Consider the following 19,015-nt stretch of genomic DNA (forward strand, 5'->3'; position numbering starts at 1 on the left):
CACTTGGGACTTGGCCAGCGGAAGCCAGCGTTCGAGTTCCCACATGACAGTGTTGCAGCCCCCTCCTCCCCGGTCTCAGTTTCCCCAGAGACAGGGCTCATCATGCCTATCTCCAGCCTCCCAGGGGTTGGGGAGCATGGTTTTGTGGCAGGCAGAGCTGCAGGGGCCACCAACTGGCTCTGTGATCCTGAGCAAGTCACTTCCCTGCCCTGGGCCTTGGCTATTCTAAGGGCATGGATCTGTGAGCTCCTGCCTGTAAGGCCTAAGTCACGGGGGACTAGAGGCCATGAGACAGAGTCTGAAGTATGGCCCGAGGGCTCCAGGGTCAGACATGCAGGCCTCTTCATTGGGAAGGGGTTGTATAACCCTTGCTGTTGCTGCTCCCTGGAAGCCCTCCATGATCTAACTGCCTGCCCTACCCCTCAACAGGTGGAGATCTTTCCTGCTGTTCCGTAATCAGGACATGGGTGTTGGGGGCAGACATCCTCATTAGAATCCTGCTTGTCCTAGACCCTTCGAGCTCTGCACAGGAATTATGCCCAGTAGGTCTTGGGAAATGAGGTAGCAGGAGGGAGATGCAAACCAAAATAGGATGTGGTAAGAAGGGGGCCGCCTGGTCGTGCAGATTGGATGGGTCACGGCTGGTGGGGTGCCTGACACATAATGGGTGCTCAGTATACACGCTAGCTGTTGGAGGCCTTCGGTGTCAATTCTTGGACTGAATGGGCAGGGTCACCACAGGCAGATTTGAGGATGTACTGCGTGCCCGGCCCTGTAGCCGAAGAGTAGTGAGATGCGCCCCCACCTAGGCCCTGTGCTGGCTCCGGTGGAGAGACAGGGCTGGATTCCCCTGCCAGGGCTGGGCTGGGCTGGCCTGGCGGCCTGACTCACCTGCTTTGGATGTTCTGGTCTGCTTCCCATCCCCCGCTGTTCCTGACCTTCTCTCCCCCTCCTCCATGGTCTCTACTAGGACGTGCTGTTGTGCCCTTCTGCCCACTCTGGCTCCCCCTTCCCCTGTGGCCCAGGCCCTCCTTGGTTCCCACCTGTCCGTTTGTCCCCTCCTTGCTTTGAGCTCATTGGATCCTGGCCCAACTCAGTGAGACTCATGACGATCTCTTTCATCCCCGGGTCCTGGATACTCTTCAGCTCCAGTGTCCAACACTCTCGTCTGTTCTTCCGGCTGGCTCTCAAGCCCTTGTCTCCACTGACAGCCCATCATCCAGGCTCAGGTTGCGGCTGCTTTCCCAAGCCAGTGCCACTCGACAGCGTCACCCCATCCTGCCTATTCCCCCTCAGCTGCCTACGGGACGTGCCACTTCCCAAATGCCTCAGCCACCCACTTTCCTGTCCCTGAAAGACCCCCTCCCAGTTCCTCTTTCCCAGCATGGGCACCACTGTTCTCAACTTTCACCTTTTCCTTAGTTTTGAATTATCTTAATTAATGACTAATTTTTCCTGCCCCCTATCCAGCTGCTGGTCCTCCCACAATTCCCCCTGCCCATCTTTTGTTTCTGTGTGTCCCCTCTGCTGTCCCCTCCTAGGCCAGGTCCTGCCTGGCTGTACAGCAGTCTTGGGTGGCACCCCTAGTACTTGGGCACTGTCTCAGACTTCCTCAAACCCCATCTGCCTCCCGCCTCACTTCTCCGAAACCGCCATTCATCCCCTTTCCTCTGGGTGACAGGCCACGTGATGCGCTATGCCTGTACTCTGAGTTCAGTTCCCATCCTGCCGCTTCCTTGCTGTGTTTTCTGGCCAGGTTACCATCCCTCTCTGAACCTCAGGGGCCTCATCTGGAAACCAGATGGAGGAGCACATCTCCCTGCAATTGTCCCGAGCTTCCAGGCCCACGACACCTGTGGAGTGGTGTGCTGGAGCGGATGTGGCCAAGCATTTGGGAACCTGACATGCTTGTGGGTTGGGGGCTGAAGACTTGGCTGCTCTTTAGGGGAGCTGAGCTTTGCTGGGCTTGCAGGCTGGCTTGAGAGCTAGCCCACCAACTCTTTCCTGGGACTCCCTTGGTCCCTGGATATGAGTCACATGGCTGTCAGCCTCCATCCCCTCAGCCTCACTGCACAGGCAGAGTGTGAGTCTGAATAGGCCCCTGTGCCATGGTACCGCCCCCAGGAGCCAGGCCCTGTGTCGGGGTTTCTGCAGCCTCCCTCGAGGCCTGGGCCCTGGCAGCACGCTGAGTGGTCCCAGTGTGCCCTCCCAGCCCTCTCCTTGGCCCATTTTCAGAGCCACCCGTGCTGTCCCCTCCCCTGCTTATTTAATGAATCCACTGTGCCCATGACCAACAGGGGTCTTTAGTTCCAGGAGGTAACTGGACAGGGTCCTCTTGGGCACTGGTTGAGGGACAGGCTGGTCTGGCCTCTGGCCAGGCCCTGCTGGCTCAGGGAGATACTGAGGGCCGCGGAGTCTAGGTCTCCTTCTTATTTTGTGGGTCGGGGCAAAAGCCCTGCTGGCCGTCCTAGGGCGGGCCTGGTGGGGTGAGGATTGTGGTTGCTGCGTTTTCTCTTAGCTGTGTGTTTCCTGGGGAAGTGACCCAGGGGGCCTTTCCTGTATGAACTGCCCGGGGCCCTCTCGGCGGTGGGAGCTGGCTCTGGGATGGGGGATGTTGGCTGCCCCATCTACCTCTGATCTTGACTCCTACCCTCTGAGCAGGCCCCTTTCCAGAGGCATCTGTGGCTCATCTCAGATGCTGGGCTCTGTTTCCGCAGGGAACGGGGACTGAGGAGGTTTGTACAGAGAGGGGTGGACCGGGACTGAGGAGGGTAGGGACGTTGGGCAGCAGAAACCTAAGTGGTCCCTGCTTGTCCCAGGACTGAGTTCGCCACTGACTTGGGTGTTCACAGCCGGGTTTCCAGGCCTCTGCTCTGGGAGGCCGCAGTGTGTGTGAGATCGGAGGTTCTGGCTTCGGCTGGACCTGAGGAGCCCAGGGTCCCCTCTTTGAAATTTCTGAGTCTCAGGAGTGGGCCTTGCAGCCCGGAAATGAGGGGGAGGAAGGTCTGCAGATTCCGGCTACCCTCCAAGGGCAGGTCAGGCCCTTCTTCCCCCCCTGCTCCTGCCACCTTTGGCGTTGGGGAGTTGGTGGCTACCGGGTGGTCCCACTGTTCCCGTGTCCCACACTTCCTGCCATTAGTATTGGGCTTTGGGCTCTTCTACTGGGGGGGATGGGAAGGGTGTCACAGACTCTGTCTCAGGCCTCCTGGACCACTGTTTCCTCTGGCTGCAAAATTGGGCCCTGTCCCCACTCCGCCCCACAAGGCAAAAGTGAGTGCCTGTTGGGAAAATGGCGAGGACAGCCAGCCACACCTCCAGACCGTGTGCTTGGGACCAGCAGGAGAGAGAGTTAGTCTTTCACTGTGGCCAGAGGCCCAGACCACACTGGTGGATGAAGCCCGGCCCCCCGGGGAGGGCCATCAGTCTGCTTCTCCTCGGTCAGGGCGTAGGCAATGGTGAGAGTCTTCTGTCCTGTCCTGTGCTGTCGCTTCTTGCCCTTGGCCTGCAGTGAGCAGCCTCCAGCCCAGCCTGAGTGACTATGGCCATCCTGTCCCACCTGAGGGCTTGGGCCGTGATGATTAAGGTGGGGACACATATCTATCTCTCCATCGACAGTGTCTATGCCACACAGGGCTCTCTCCTAACACCCTTGTTTGGGGAAGTCTTGTTGGCAGGGGTCCCCAGGCCTCCAGTTTAAGCCGCGGGACCCAGAGGCCAGGCAGGCTTCGTGGGCGTCTCAGCCAAACATGGCTGTGGATTGAACACGATTCACCCAGCGCCAGGTTGGGACTGCTCTTAGAGCTCTTGATTCTTAGAGCCCCTCCTGCAGGATTTTAGCTCCTATCCCTCAGGTGCGGAAGCAGGTTCAGAGAATTTCAGAAGCATTCTCAGGGGCTCATGTGTACCCCAGCTCAGAGGCTGACGTGGACCCCAGGCTTGCCCCATCTGGCCTGTTCTTTCTGCCACAGCTCCCCCTGCCCAGGCCTTCCCTTCTGGAAAGGGGGTTTCTGGGCCTGCGCAGAGTCTGAGAAGCCAGTTCGGGCCAGAAGTGGGTCAGATTTCCCTACTGCAGCCAAAGAGGAGCCTCCGAGTCCCCCTGGGCCCAGCAGCCCTTCATCTTGAAGCAGATGTGTGGATTCCAACACTCATACTCCCCGCCCACCTGCCCTTCCCCTGCAGTGGGGAAGCTTTGGGCCTGGGCTGAAGACCTGGCCAGCTGTCCCAGCACTGTCACTGACCAGCCGCATGACCCCCAGCAAGTGCCTTCACTCTGTGAGTCTCTGTCCCCTCATCTGTAGAACGGAATGATGCCACGAGGGCCGATCAGAGAGTTTTTTGTTTGTTTGTTTGTTTGTTTGTTTGTTTGTTTTGAGACAGTTTTGCTCTGTCGCCCAGGCTGGAGTGCAGTGGCACAATCTCGGCCCGGCTAATTTTTGTGTTTTTAGCAGAGACGGGGTTTCACCATATTGGCCAGGCTGGTCTCGAACTCCTGACCTCAGGTGATCCACCTGCCTCAGCCTCCCAAAGTGCTGGGATTACAGGCGTGAGCCACTGCGCCTGGTGGCTGTTGAGAGAATTTTAAAGGAGACAGGGTGGTTAGAGACCTGGTAGAATCTGGCAGTGTGAGTCCCTAGGGCACAGACCCCAGCCCAGGGCACCACCGTAGCTCTCAGGCTGCGGGGGACCGTTGCCAACAAGACTTCCCCAAACAAGAGTATTAGGAGAGAGCCCTGCCTGGCATAGACACTGTTGATGGAGTGATGGATATGTGTCCCCACCTTAATCCTCAAACCCACATCCCTGTCAGGCAGGACCCAGCCTGAGGAGCCAGAGCGGAGGGCAGGTGGAGCCGGGCAGCTGGACGGATCTGTGTGAAGGGACTCACTGCTGGAAGTGGGCTCCTTGCTGGAGTCTCTGGGGACCCATTTTCTGTGTGTTAACCAAGGGAGAAACTGAGGCTCAGGGGCTGCTTGGTGACCTTCCCAAGGTCCTGAGGACAGGGAGGGGAGACTGGTCCACAGACTTGCCTCTCACTCCTCCCTCTGCCTCAGCTATCCTGAGTCCCACATTCTCCTTGGCCTTGCCTTCCCCCTCTGGTGCAGCCTCCCTGAGCCCCTCCCCCCAACTTCCCTCACTGATATCAGCGGCCTGCCCAGCCCCCCAGCCCCAGCCCTGGCTGCTGCGGCTCAGAAGCTGCTGGCTCAGGAGCCTCCAGCTTTTGCTGAGTGAGCGAGTCCAGAGGTGCTGTCTTGGCACAAAACACCGCTGGCCGGGCCTTCGCCCTCCCTTCCTTCTCCAGGGTCCACTTTGGAGTGGGGGGTGTAGATGGGGGGAGTGAGGCCCCACACCACCTTCAGGGTCTGCAGCTTCAGGGAAGGGAGGGTCCTGAGGCCCAGAGAAGTGGGTGTTTGCCTGAGGTCACACGGCAGGCCAGGGGAGAGCTGGGACTGCTCCCCACCAAGTCCAGGGGGACAGGAAGTGGGTCTGTCTTGCCTAAGATGTTTGCAGAATCTTCCTGCCTCAGCCCTGCCTGCCCTGGCCTCATCCTTCCTCTCGGGTCCACCCCGAAAGGGGCAGAATTCGCATTAACTGTATCAGTGAAGGCAGCTCCTGCTTGAGTGCATCCGAGGTGCCAAGGTTTTACGCACACCTCCTCTGATCATTCAGTGGCCTTTGAGGTAGGACCATCGGCATAGGCTTCACTTTATACAGGTGGGACTCACGCCTGATGCATTTACAGTCGTCCGTTAGACAAACAGGCTGCGCACCTGCTGTGTGCTGCACACCTACTGTGTGCTGAACACCTACCGCATGTGCCAAACGCAGCCCTCAGCCCTGGGCTGGAGGGGGTGGTTGACAAAGAGGAATGAGCCTCTTGCCCCAGGAGACTTTGTGCTTGGACATTTGCCCTTGTAACAACCCTGATGATAGCTGGTAGTGTCCCAGTTTTCAGATGGAAAGGCTGAGGCTCAAGTGGTAGGCACATTGCCCCGGAGTGGTTTCTGGGCTCAGCTCTCCAGGCCTCAGGACCCCACCCTGAACCTGCGGATGCCCTTGTTTGTCTCCAGCCCACCCCAGCCAGACCAGGGCCTCCCGCCACCCCTTGCAGCTGTCCCGGTCCCCTGGAAGAGCACGGACCCCTGCCAAGGCCACAGGGAGTCCCCAGGAGCCCTGGTGGAGACCTCTGCAGGGGAGGAGGCCCAAGGCCAGGAGGGCCCTGCAGCCACCCAGCTGGACGTGTTGCGCCTGCGCAGCTCTTCCATGGAGATCCGAGAGAAGGGCTCTGAGTTCCTGAAGGAGGAGCTGCACAGAGCGCAGAAGGTGGGTGCCTGTAGCAGGCTTGGGGGGCTTTGGTGGGAAGAAGTCCGCTTGGGAGAGCTGTGGGCTCTCAGGTGCCCAGAGATGTGCCCAAAGGAGAGGGATGTGCCCTCGCTGAGGCCAACTGCAGGCCAGGCCTGTGCTGGGCACACCGATGGTGGTCTTGACTGCAAACCTGCCCTGAGCTCTGATGAACTGGCAGGCAGGGCTTCAGCTTCATGCTGCGGCTAAACAGAAAAAGCATCATCAACTGTCAGGCACCAGAGGAAGTAAGCTCTGGGCCCCACATCAAATAACCAGGGGATGGAGCCTGGTCAGGTGGGCCTGGTCCCTCCCGTGCCAGGCCTGGGGATGCTGAGGGCCTCAAGTGCCTGCATCTTTTCCTCCAGGAGCTGAAGCTAAAGGACGAGGAATGTGAGCGGCTCTCCAAGGTGCGGGAGCAGCTAGAACAGGAGCTGGAGGAGCTGACGGCCAGCCTGTTCGAGGTACACGGGCTGAGCAGCAGGAACAACTTGGGGAATGGGTCACCTGGGTGTCCATCAGCTCTTCGCCACTCATGCAGGCACTGCCTTCTTCCTAGGAAGCTCACAAGATGGTTCGAGAAGCCAACATGAAGCAGGCGGCATCAGAAAAGCAGCTGAAGGAGGCTCGGGGCAAGGTGAGGCCCGTCCCCGCCTGCCCAGGCCAGCCCAGGCACCCGCCCTGCCTCCCGGCTCAGCGAACAGTGAGCTTCACTGCCTGAGTGGACGCTCGTCTGGCCCAGTGGGGCCAGCAGGAATGGGTGAACCCAGGCCCAGGGAGGGAAGGGAAGGGTGGGGGTCTGAGATCACAGGGCCCAGTGCCCCGGAACTCCATCAGTGATTCTGCTGCAAGGCAGAGCCTTTTCTGGGGTCGTGCTGGGGCTGGGAGGACCCTGTGATTATTGTACCTTCTTCCCTGTCCTCCCAGCCCCACTTCACAAAGCAGAAAGCTCACTCAGTGTGGCTGGCTGAGCCTGGGCAAGTTGCTTCCTCTCTCCAAGCCTGGTTGCCCATCTGCAAAATGTGAGGCCTGGGCCTTTCCTGGCTCGTGGGGGCCCCAAGAATTCTCATGGGAGGCCTAGCCAGCTCCCAGACACTTGTTCCTAACAGAATCCTGCTCACAGCATGACCTTGGGCAGACCATGTCGCCTCTGTGAGCCTCAGTTTCCCTATGTGTAAAATGAGTGTCTGGGTCTCTGCCACGAAGGCTGTTCTGAGGGTGTCAGGAGGGACTAGCTGCTCATCGCTGCAGGGGTGCATTGTCCTGAGTTGGGCTGATAGGCGGTGGCAGCCAGGATGGCATCCAGCCTGGGTGAGGGTTGACAGCCATCCCATCCCTTGCAGATCGACATGCTGCAGGCAGAGGTGACAGCCTTGAAGACACTGGTCATCACATCCACACCAGCCTCTCCCAACCGCGAGCTTCACCCCCAGCTGCTGAGCCCCACCAAGGCTGGGCCCCGAAAAGGCCACTCTCGCCACAAGAGCACCAGCAGCGCCCTCTGCCCCGCCGTGTGCCCCGCTGCGGGACACACCCTCACCCCAGACAGAGAGGGCAAGGAGGTGAGGGCGGGGGGCGGGCTCTGGGTACGGGGAAGGGTGGCAGTGCCTGTGGTAGGCAGGGCCAGAGCCCAGTGAGGACCAGCCTGCCCCACGCTGTGTGACCTGGAGCCTGTCCTGCGACTCTTTGGGATGTGAGGGCTGGGCAGGTCCTTTCTCTCCAACCTCCTGTGATCCGAGGCACTTGGCCTGCAGCCTCCAGGGTGCACCATCTGGGGACCTGAGGCCCCCTCCCTGCCCTGCTGACTCCAAGCAGTAGGTAGTGGTCTCTGCACCTGAGCCTGGCTTTGGCCCTGAGGATGGCTTTGGCCCTGAGGATCTGGGGCTTCCACTGAGACACACATTTCCTTGGCCTTAAGAGGCCAAGCAGCAGCCACTGGGCCTCAGCGGGGAGGCTGCCTGAACCCCGTGTGGCCACAGCCTTGAGCCCCAGGACCACCTGGTTACAGCCCTGTGCTCAGGGGGTTCCTGGCGCCCTCTGACTGTCGGGCGGAGACAAGCGTGGCCTTTGGATGGTGTCTCCATCCCACCTCAGCTGGCCACACCAGTTGCTGGGTCCAGGCTGGGCTGGACTCATGGTCATGGTCCGTAGGCAAATGCGGCCACCTGTCAGCACCTCAGCTTCCTCACCTGATAAATGGGGCCTCCTGGGGCTGCCGGAGGAACCAAAGAGACAGGGACGTCAAGAGCTGAGTTCAGGGCTGCGCTCAGAGGGCTGTGGTGCCTCCAGCTTCCTGGGTCCCTGGCGCCAGCCCACTCAACTCCATCCTGGCTTGCACCTCTGTCTCCAGGGCCTCCAGGGAAGACGAGCAGGCCCTCATCCACCTCCTGAGCTCTGAGCTTCTGAATGTACATTAACTTCTCCCCTTCCTCCTGTTCTGTCTCTGTGCACCTGTCTACCTGTCTGTCTGCCTGTCTGTCCGTCCATCTGTCTGTCCATCCGGCCCAGCCCGGGCTGGCCCCGCTGCTCTCCCTGCTCCTCTGCGTGGTCCCCAGCAAGGCGGTTCACCTCACCTACGAGCCGGCCTGGCAGCTCCCTCTTGGGGAGCCCCCAGCCCCCGCCTCCACTCCCTCTCCCTCCTTTTCCCGACAGGTAAATGACCCCAGAGAAGGGCCTCCCACTTTGCCCCCTCCCAGCCTCCCTCCCTCTGCATGCGGCCTGGGGTAGGCCAGCAGTCGCCTCCAAGGCGTGGGCCCTGGGCAGCCTGTGTGTGTCCCCTCCTGTGTGCACGTGCCTGTGTACCTGCTGGTACCTGTAGCCTCCTGCCAGTTGCTCTTTGACTTTTCCTCCTCAAGGAGGCAGTGATGGTCTTCAGGACAAAGCCCTGCACCGCACTCTAAAATCCTATTGCACCAAGAAATTTAACGCCGACCTGGAAACAAAACTTGTAGTTCTAAATTCTTTGGTGCAAAGGGCAGAAGGGAGTTCTGCTGCCGCTGGACTTGGCTTCCCTGCACGTCTGCTGGGGACTGACCTGCTGGCTTGCTGGGCCTGCCCCACGCCCTCCCTCGCTCCCCTTCAGCTCAGCCTGCATCTTCTGTGCTGGCCCTAGTCCCCTAACTGCCCCCACCCCGCTTGCCCTCCCCCACAGGTGGACACAATCCTGTTTGCAGAGTTCCAGGCCTGGAGGGAAGCCCCCACCCTGGACAAGACCTGCCCCTTCCTGGAAAGGGTGCACCGGGAGGACGTGGGCCCCTGCCTGGACTTCACCATGCAGGAGGTGAGGCATGGCAGAGGCGGGGCCAGCTGGGGGACCCGCCCCTCCGCCAGGGCCCAGCCCCTTACCACCCTGCCTGCCACCCTGGTCTGCCGCAGCTCTCAACGCTGGTACGGGCCGCCGTGGAGGACAACACGCTCACCATTGAGCCGGTGGCTTCGCAGACACTGCCTGCAGTGAAGGTGGCCGAGGTTGAGTGCAGCAGCACCAAGTAAGCTGAGGGTCTTAGCTCCTTCCTGCCCATGCAGGAAAGCTCTGCCAAGCTGTGTGCTCGCTGCGCCGAGGGGCGGTCAGGATGCAGCAACGCCAATGGGACAGGGACAGTTGCTGCCCTCACAGGGCAAGGAGGCAGTTTGGCAGGTTTTCTGTGAACCTGCAGGCTCTCCAGAGAGGCTGGGAGCTGGGGTCTGCCTCTTCCTGATTGGCCTGCCCTGTGCCCTCCCTTTCTTCTTGAACCATGATTGTCAGTTGCTGGCTCTGCCCCTGCCAATAAATAATGCAGTAGCCCTGGCATTTGTCCTCCAGCTACTCACCTGGCATTGAGCAGGGGAGCAGCGGAACAAAATAGCCAGGGGGAGCAAGGGGCAGAAATTGGGGAGGATTTCACCTTGGCAGCCAAGAGCTGGCTGGGGATGGCTGGTACCCTGGTGGGAGGCTCATCATGGAGAGGGAGCATTTGAGCCAGGTTTTGAAGGATTAATAGAAGTTTGCCAAGCAGGGAAGGGCATTTCTGGCAGAGGGAACAGAATGTGCAAAGGTATGAGAAGCTGGGATATTAACAGAAGCACCACTGGGGCATCTGGCTAAGCAGTGGGGGGACAGGGAATTGGGGTGGAGGCTGCAGAGGCTGTTGGAGCCAGAGTGTAAAGAGCCTTCACAGGTTTGGGCTTTAACCCACCAGCCAGTGAGGCAAAAGTCATCAATAGGCCTGGTGCAGTGGCTCACACCTGCACTCTGGGAGGTTGAGGCTGGTGGATCACCTGAGGTCAGGAATTCGAGACCAGCCTGGCCAACATGGAGAAAATCCCATCTCTACTAAAAATACAAAAGATAGCCAGGTGTGGTGGCACATGGCTGTAATCTCAGCTACTCTGGAGGCTGAGTCAGAAGAATTCCTTGAGCCTGGGAGACGGAGGTTGCAGTGAGCTGAGATCACACCACTGCATTCCAGTCTGGGTGATAGAGTGAGACCCTGCCTCAAAAAAGAAAAAATGTCATCAGTAGCTGCCACCTGAAAAGAGGCTCTCCGGTCCATCAGAGTCCCAGTGAACCAGGAGGCAACAAATGCTCTGATAAGTCCTGCAGCCAAGGAGCTTTTTAAACCTTCTTTTATTTGGGATTCTCCCTATGTCTTGGGAATTAGGAAAGCAAGAGGGAAAGATGATGGGTTAGACGTGGGTTTTTGGAGGAGCCCCTGGCTCTGATGTGGAGAAGAAAGAGAGCAATGAGGCAGAGAGTTGGCCAGAAGGAGCCGAGGGGATGCAGGCCAAAAGCCCTGCTGCTGTGCCCTGACCTGGGGACCTGGTGAGCAAGCGGAGGGTGAGGAAGAGAGAGCTGAGCAGATCATGGCCAGCAAAGAGCAGATTTGGGGAGTGGGGCCCAGATGGGGGTTGCTCAGGGCCCACAGAGACCCTGCGTGTGGGTGGCTGAAGATGCTGAGCGCAGTCAGGCAGGACTGGGGGAGGAGAGAAGAGGGTATGCGAGAAGGCTCTTAGACGGAGTTGGTTGGCACACAGCTGAGAACCATGGGGGTTAATGGGGTCAGAAGGCCTGGATGGATAAAGCAGGGGAGCCGCTGAGTGTTGGGAAGGGGGAGGCAGCCAGACCTCAACCCTGGCCTAGCTGTGGGGAGGAGTGCCTGGTCTGAGTCCCCAGAAGTGGAGGGAGAGGCATTTGCAGAGCCTGCAGAGGGTGGGGCTCTGTACACCTGGTACGAGATTAACCAATTATCTTGCCCAGTAGGGGCAAAACAAGGGTTCTAGGGGTAGAGCTCAGCTTAGTTCGAGGACTGTCTCGGGGACGGCTGGGGCCAGCTCCCTTCTCTGCCTGGCTCTGGGCTCCTTTAGAAGCCTGGTGGGGGAAGGGAGGCCTGCCCCTCCCCATGTATCCTCTTGGCTGCTGCATCTTCCCTGCATGCAGGAGGGGGGGGAGGGGGGCGAGCCCCAGCCAGCCCTCATGACCCGTTTTGCTTTCCCCCAGCACATGTGCCCTGAGTGGACTGACCCGCACCTGCCGCCACCGAATCCGGCTCGGAGACTCCGAAAGCCACTACTACATCTCGCCATCTTCCCGGGCCAGGGTGAGTCAGCCTTTGCAAGCGTTACTTGGCTCCTTTGGGGCCACCTGGGTGCTGGGACTCTGGGCCCTGGGCCTGGGAGTTATGAATAGCACTACACCTTGATTTACTTATTTTTACTGATTTATTTTTTTGAGACGGAGTCTTACTCTGCCACCCAGGCTGGAGTGCAGTGGCACAATCTCGGCTCACTGCAACGTCTGCCTCCCAGGTTAAGCAATTCTCCTGCCTCAGCCTCCCAAATAGCTGGGATTACAGGCATGCGCCACCACGCCCAGCTAATTTTGTATTTTTATTAGAGATGGGGTTTCACCATGTTGGCCAGACTGATCTTGAACTCCTGACTTCAGGTGATTTGCCTGCCTTGGCCTCCCAAAGTGCTAGGATTACAGGTGTGAGCCACGACACCCAGCCTTACATCTTGATTTACAGAGCAGGGTACAGGCTCAGAGAGGCACAGAGACTGACTTGGGCCACACAGCCAAGCCATGGGCAGTGGTTTGATAGCACGCAGTTCCCCGTGTCGGGAGTCTAAGCGCTACTTACTGGATTCTCTGCTCAGGGACTCGCAAGGTCGCAGTAAGCTGTCAGGGGACTGTGTTCCTTTCTGGAAGTCAGGGTCCTCCTCAAAACTCACACTGTTGGCAGCATTCAGTTCCTTGTGTTTGAAGGACTGAGGTCCCTGTTTTCTTGCTGGCTGCTGGCAGGGGATACCCTCAGCTTCTAGAGGACACCCACAGTCCCCTGCCACATGGCCTTGTTGCACAGGGCAGCTGACTTCAGAGCCATTAGGAGGGCCACTCTCCAGTTGGCTCAGACGCAGCCTTATATATGAAATGTGGTCGTGGGATGACATCGCCCCCCTCTGTCATTCAGTGTCACCTAAGCCAGGAGCGATGCTAGAGTTCCGGGTGAGTGCAGGGCTCCTGACACCCAGACTCAGGTGCTGGCCAAGGCTTTGGAGAAGGTTCAGAGGTGCATCTGGTGCACCAGCCTTATGTCGGCCGTGAGTGCCAAGGGGCCTCTGGGAATCCCAGCTCCCACCCTCCCCTGCCGAGTGACCCAGACCAGGACACGGGTTCTCACCGAGCTGGGGATTGAGGACAGGCATTCCTCTTCCTCTGTCCCCCTGTTGACTCTTTTTTTTTTTTTTTTTTTTTTTTTTTTTTTTTGAGACGGAGTCTCGCTCTGTCGCCCAGGCTGGAGTGCAGTGGCCGGATCTCAGCTCACTGCAAGCTCCGCCTCCCGGGTTCACGCCATTCTCCGGCCTCAGCCTCCCCAGTAGCTGGGACTACAGGCGCCCGCCACCTCGCCCGGCTAGTTTTTTGTATTTCTTAATAGAGACGGGGTTTCACCGTGTTAGCCAGGATGGTTTCGATCTCCTGACCTCGTGATCTGCCCGTCTCGGCCTCCCAAAGTGCTGGGATTACAGGCTTGAGCCACCGCACCCGGCCTCCCCTGTTGACTCTTAAGAGCATTGAGGAGAATGAGAGAACATGCTTGGAAACACGTTTCCAGTGACACAGTTCGAGCAACCATCTCAGGCCTGCTAGAGGCTCCTCGCGGGGGAGCAGGTCTAAAGGGGACAAACGGTCCCTTTGCTGGCAGCAGACTGTACTGTCCTTGCCAGACTCCACAAGGCCTCTGAGCGTGAGTCCTCCCAGCGTTGTGCTGAGCACCCATTTACTGAAAGGGAGGCTGAGCCTTGGCAAAGGAAAGGGGTGTGCTCAGGGCCACACGGCCGAGACCTGGGATCCTGGCTCTGAGTCCACTGCAGCCCCTACCCTGTGGATTTGTGCCCACTGAGCCTTGTTCACTGGCCACATGTCTCCATCACCCCTTTCCAGGCCCAACCAGGGCTCCACAGCAGGCCACACGAAAGATATTCCCATGCTCAACAGAGTCACCTCTAGCACTTTAAGTCCCTGGCCTGGGTGTCCTGCTGCACTGGGTGAAGCTGGGGGAGGGAAATGAGGTGAGGGTCTGAAGTTTTAGGATGTGGTCCCTGCCCTGAGAGACCAAGACGTGTGGGGTCTACAGGGAGAAGTGTTTCCTCCCCAGCACACTCCCTGGAGAGAGAAAGCCCCCGTCCCTGCTATTCCCTGCTCATGAGCCTCTGTGGGCATCCACTGTCCCTGCTCCTGTCCTGAGCTCTGCCCTGCCCAACCCTCCTGCCGCAGCCTCTCCTCAACCCTCCCTGTGCAGCGCTGTCCCTGCCACAACAGGCTGATCCCCCAACCTCGCCCCGCTCTCTCACACCTCCCTATCTTTGCCAGGCCACCACCGTCCTGCCCCTCCCCAAAGCTTCTCCGCTCCCCAGCCTGTGGGTGCCCCTCTCACTCGACGTCCCTCCCCGGGAGTGTTGGACATTCAGCAGGGGCTGTTGCGGGCAGGCACAGCTGCCAGCTACCTTCCACCCTGTCTTAGGCTGGGTTCCACAGAGGCAGAGCCTCACCAGGAGATTGTGTGCAGCTCTCAGGAGAATGAGGGAAGGGATGGGGGAGTCCAGCTAGGACGTGGCCTCAGCCGCAGCCCAGCTTCAGCCCCATCCACCGGGCTCTTAGCAGAGTTCCACCCTGAGGCAAGGGGACTGTGTGACTTCTATCTCCACACAAGTCAGTCATCGACTGAGGTCTACAGGAGGTGGAGGTACGGGGGGGGGGGCACCTCGGAGCCATTAGTGCCCAGCAGCTGGGAGATGGGGCCCAGGCCTGGGAAGGGGCCCTGGGCCAGGCACCAACAGTACCCTCTCCATGGTATGAATCCTCATAGCAGTGTCTGAGCCAACACAGGGTGCCCGGGGCCTGGCATGGAGCAGGCCTGAGGCTCCAGGGGCCCCGGGCAGCCCAGGTGAGCGGCTTCTGACCCCCTTTCCTTTCCTAATGTTATGAGTAGCACTGGACTGAGGCCTGGCTGGCCCAGACCTCCAGCATCTGGAGCAAGCCGGCCTGTGAGAAGGGTGAGCATAGACTCTGGGACAGGCTGCCCGGTTCATCTCGCAGCTCTGCTGCACGCTGGTTCATTAGCTCCGCCATCTCCGTGATGGATATCAGCAGCTTCCCCTAGGTGGTTCCGCATTCCCCCATGTAAAATGGAATAATAAGCGCTTCTGCTTCATTCGCTGCAGGCGCTTGATGAAATGGTTGCTGCTATTGTTATTATAACGGTGCTAGTCATGCTGTTGTTGATTACTACTTGAAAGCCCAGTCCCAGCTGAGTCAGGGAGCACTGCCTGGCTTTGCGGGGACCTGGGGCCTCCTGCTCTGGGCTCAGATCCGCCTGTCAGGGGATCCTGTGTGCGGGGCTGGCAGGTCACACCGTCCCCGCCTCTGCCCACAGATCACCGCAGTGTGCAACTTCTTCACCTACATCCGCTACATCCAGCAAGGCCTGGTGCGGCAGGACGGTGAGCGCCCCCTGGTGGCCGGTGCAGGGATGGCACACGGGAGTGGGGCTGGGTGGGGAAGCGGCCTCTGGGCCCAGCTGCCCCTAGTGGAGGCGAGACTCAGCTAAGAGGCTGCGGAGCGGGGAGGGCTGTGGGTTAGTAAAGGGTTCACACCATCCTCCTGGGTGCTGAGCTGTGTACCTGAGTCCGTCCGGCTGGTCTTTCTTCCGCCACCAAACCTCTCTCGGTCCTGCACAAGGGGTCACCCCTGTGAATCTCTCCCTGGCCCTGGTGTGGCCATCTCCTCCTGGTCACCTGAACACAGGCTCGCCCGCCTCCAGCCTTTGATCCCACTCTACTCCATGCTGGACAGGGCCTCCCTCCACCCCCTTCCCCCACAGCCCATTCTGCAAGGCCTGGCTCCCTGCTCCTCCACCAACCTTTGCTCCCTGCTGAGTCTTCTGAACCGGTCTGGCCCCACCCTCTGAGTAAGGAGCCGTCTTCTCTCCATCCTGGGGGTCAAGTCCCCTTGGAGGCCAAGGCACGCTGGGTGTTGACGCCTGTTAGATCCCCGGATGGCCACTGTGGTCCCCCCTTCACTGCGCAGGGTCCTTGTGAGAGGGTCCCAGGGAGGCATCTGTGCCTTGTCTAATGTAGTTCCCAGGTCTGGACCACCGCTGTTGCATGTGACAGCGTGTGCCTGCGTGTCTGCATCGGGCTGTGGGGGTGGCCGTCAATGTGGTGCAGACAGATCCCTCGAGTGTGGTCGACACTCAGCAGTTTCCAAGGCTCAAGAGTGGAGCCTCAGAGAGATCCAGCCACTCGCTGAGGTCATCTGTTTTGGGGGCTGGGGACCCTAGGGTGCTGTGCCAGCTGCCCCGTTCAAAGCCACGGGAGGGGACCTGGCCATCTGCCCGAGGTGACCCTGAGCTGCCCCTGACCTGTCCACCCTCTCTCTGCCTGCAGCAGAGCCCATGTTCTGGGAGATCATGAGGCTACGGAAGGAGATGTCACTGGCCAAGCTCGGCTTCTTCCCCCAGGAGGCTTAGGGCACAGCCCAGGCCTGAAGGGGAGCTCTGAGACAGAGCAAACACCCATCCCAGAACAAGCCCACACACAGGGAGACGGGCCTGGAGCCAGCCCTGAGCCAGAGGCAGAACGGATGGACAGACAGGCCACGGAGGCAGCACTGAGCCAGCACCACATGTCCATCCTGGGACAGACAGAGGGACAGACGGGCCTGGACTTCACAGCAAGACCCCTCTCTCTTCCCCACTGGGTTCTGCCACCACCAGGAGGATTTCAAGAAAGCACCAAAGACCAGGGAGCTCGGATCCATACTCAGGGGGCCTCAGCCCTTGGGAGGGGACACCTGAGGCAGCCAGCGCCCCCTCCCCAGTCCCCAGAACCGCCTGCAGGTGCCTTGTTGCCGGCACGTCTTCAGAAGGGGACTGTTCGGGGTGGCTGGATCTCCAGGGTACCCTCCGCCCCAGCTGCCAAGCCCTGGGCCAGCGGCGCCCCCTTGTGGCCATCCCATGCCTTGTTCCCGGTGGCCTCCCTATTGGACTGCTGGGAGGGGCTGGCAGGGCCTCCGGAGCACAGAACTGCCCCAAAGCCTTGTTAAGATGAGTCAGGCCCCCCCTCCCTCCCTCCCCTCCTTTCCCCCTTCCTCCCTCCCCCTTCATAAAGGCCTCCCTTGTCACCTTCCCTCCCACCCCATCTCAGCCCTGTGCTCCTGGAGGCCCTGCTCCCAAAACCGCTGGAAGGATTGGGGCAGTTTCTCCCACAGTAGAACACAGACAGGGCTTCCGATCGCCCACGCCTGTTTTCAGCTGTGGGTGGCCATGCAGACACGCGCCCTGGCACGTGGGGCCTGGGTGGGCAGGCAGGACTGGGCCCTACCACCCATCAGAGCCCACTCGGGACCAGGGTTCAGGGCGCCCACCTGGACACATCCCTCACCACGTCCGGATTTCCTTCTTTGGATGGAATGTAACGCGATCTCTATTTAATAAAGGAAGGCTTTGTTGGTACAGGCTGGGTGGCCACGCGCCCTCACTCCTGCACCCTGGGGCTCTGGCCAAGGCTTGGGCATCTGAAGGAATGAAACCAAATCCTTTCCCTGCCCACCCTCGTGCTTGGGATTAAACCCAAATCCTGAAGCCACCCCACCTCCGCCATCACCACTTACTTGCTGTGGGGAGGACTATTTGAGTCCTCCCTTAGTATTCAGAGGGCTGTGGGTTACTGGGGGATGAGCCAGGCCTCCCTCTCCCCGTGGCTGGTGGCCTGCTGTCGGGAAGAATGGCACCAGGGCTGGCTTTCCCGCTGCCTCACTGTGGCACCTTGGGCAGGTCCTCCCCTGGGTCTCCTTGCCTCCAGCAGTGGCCTCCTCCAGTCTCGTAGAAGCCTGCAGCTCAGAGGCAAAGCATCCAGGCCGCCTGGTGCTCAGGGGGACAGTGACAGGATGGATTGGTGATATCTGCTGGAAGTACAGGCAGGGACCATGGAAGCTCTGGGTTTCCCAGCCCAGGTCTTAGGTGGGCTCTCACCAAGGGGCAGCAGTCACAATTGGAAGAGGTGGGGGTGGCCAGGACCTCTGAGGACCCAGAGTGGGGCTGGGAAGGTGTCTTGTGGTGGCTGAGCCCCTCCCGACCTGTAGGGATGTGGGCCCAGGCCAGTAGGTGCCTTCCTGGGGTGGCAGAGAGCACAGCAGCTTCTGAGTCGGATCAGTGTGTACTGGGCTGGTGACACCTTGTGGGGACTTCCCTATTGGCCTGAGGCTTTGGTGCCACTCAGCTGGTAGGTCAGGCTGGCTATGGACTGGCCGGGACCGCATGAAGCCCTCCACCCATGCTGGGGACACCTGTGCTTGAGCTGAAAATGTCCGGGGGAAGACTGGCAATCACAAAACATACCAGAACATGCACAGTCAGATGGAAGAGAGGAAAGCAGGCAGGCAAAGGAGGGTGTCAGAAAAGGGCACAAGAGGCTGTGTTCACTGCTGTGATCCCCACAGCCTCTCTTGAGTGGCAGTCACTTTCTTTCCTCTCTGTGAGTCCTGGGTCAGCTGGAGGCCAAAGGAAGTTGGAAGTCTGGGCCCTGGAGCTGTCTAACCTACCCCCAGCTTCTGTGCTCCTGGCCCAGCCATACCCAAGACAGGAGACACCAGGCCACACTCCGGGAGCCAGGCAGACGGTCCCACATCCCAGACCCACGCTGCCTCCCCTGCAATGGCATAGCCTACTGTCAGACCCCAGGTGGGGTCATAAACAGAGAACTGAAATGCCTGAAGCATGGACGCACACTCTCAGCATCTCTCAACGAGAGCTAATAGCTGAGCACTGACTGGGCCAGGCATGATTCTAAAGACTTTATTTTTTTTTTATTTTATTTTTTTTTTTGAGACGGAGTCTCGCTCTGTTGCCCAGGCTGGAGTGCAGTGGCCGGATCTCAGCTCACTACAAGCTCCGCCTCCCGGGTTCCCGCCATTCTCCTGCCTCAGCCTCCCGAGTAGCTGGGACTACAGGCGCCCGCCACCTCGCCCGGCTAGTTTTTTGTATTTTTTAGTAGAGACGGGGTTTCACCGTGTTAGCCAGGATGGTCTTGATCTCCTGACCTCGTGATCCACCTGTCTCGGCCTCCCAAAGTGCTGGGATTACAGGCTTGAGCCACCGCGCCCGGCTCCCTTAACCATTTTTAAGTGTATAGTTCAGTA

The 19,015-nt window shown here is 59.5% G+C and overlaps 2 protein-coding genes across 6 annotated transcripts in view; both read left to right on the forward strand.

The window, feature by feature from the left end:
* The window catches only part of RAB3IL1 (RAB3A interacting protein like 1), a 44,462-nt gene extending 27,132 nt beyond the window's left edge, over nucleotides 1-17,330 (forward strand). For 3 of the 5 annotated variants that reach the window (XM_050756945.1, XM_050756943.1, XM_050756946.1), the window contains exons 2-10: nucleotides 6,069-6,321; nucleotides 6,708-6,803; nucleotides 6,899-6,976; nucleotides 7,683-7,901; nucleotides 9,491-9,619; nucleotides 9,715-9,827; nucleotides 11,816-11,915; nucleotides 15,252-15,318; nucleotides 16,264-17,330. In XM_050756945.1, the coding sequence (XP_050612902.1) occupies nucleotides 6,069-6,321; nucleotides 6,708-6,803; nucleotides 6,899-6,976; nucleotides 7,683-7,901; nucleotides 9,491-9,619; nucleotides 9,715-9,827; nucleotides 11,816-11,915; nucleotides 15,252-15,318; nucleotides 16,264-16,346 (1,138 nt within the window). In that variant the 3' untranslated portion in view covers nucleotides 16,347-17,330. Of the gene's footprint in view, nucleotides 1-5,442; nucleotides 5,679-6,068; nucleotides 6,322-6,707; nucleotides 6,804-6,898; nucleotides 6,977-7,682; nucleotides 7,902-9,490; nucleotides 9,620-9,714; nucleotides 9,828-11,815; nucleotides 11,916-15,251; nucleotides 15,319-16,263 lie in introns of those variants that run through there. The other 2 variants (XM_050756947.1, XM_050756944.1) reach the window with 2 other exon arrangements.
* FADS3 (fatty acid desaturase 3) overlaps nucleotides 1-19,015 on the forward strand; it is a 173,013-nt gene that overhangs the window by 132,649 nt on the left and 21,349 nt on the right. The window lies entirely within an intron of this gene.

This window comes from Macaca thibetana, chromosome 14, assembly GCF_024542745.1.
Source record: "Macaca thibetana thibetana isolate TM-01 chromosome 14, ASM2454274v1, whole genome shotgun sequence".
Taxonomy (NCBI): domain Eukaryota; kingdom Metazoa; phylum Chordata; class Mammalia; order Primates; family Cercopithecidae; genus Macaca; species Macaca thibetana.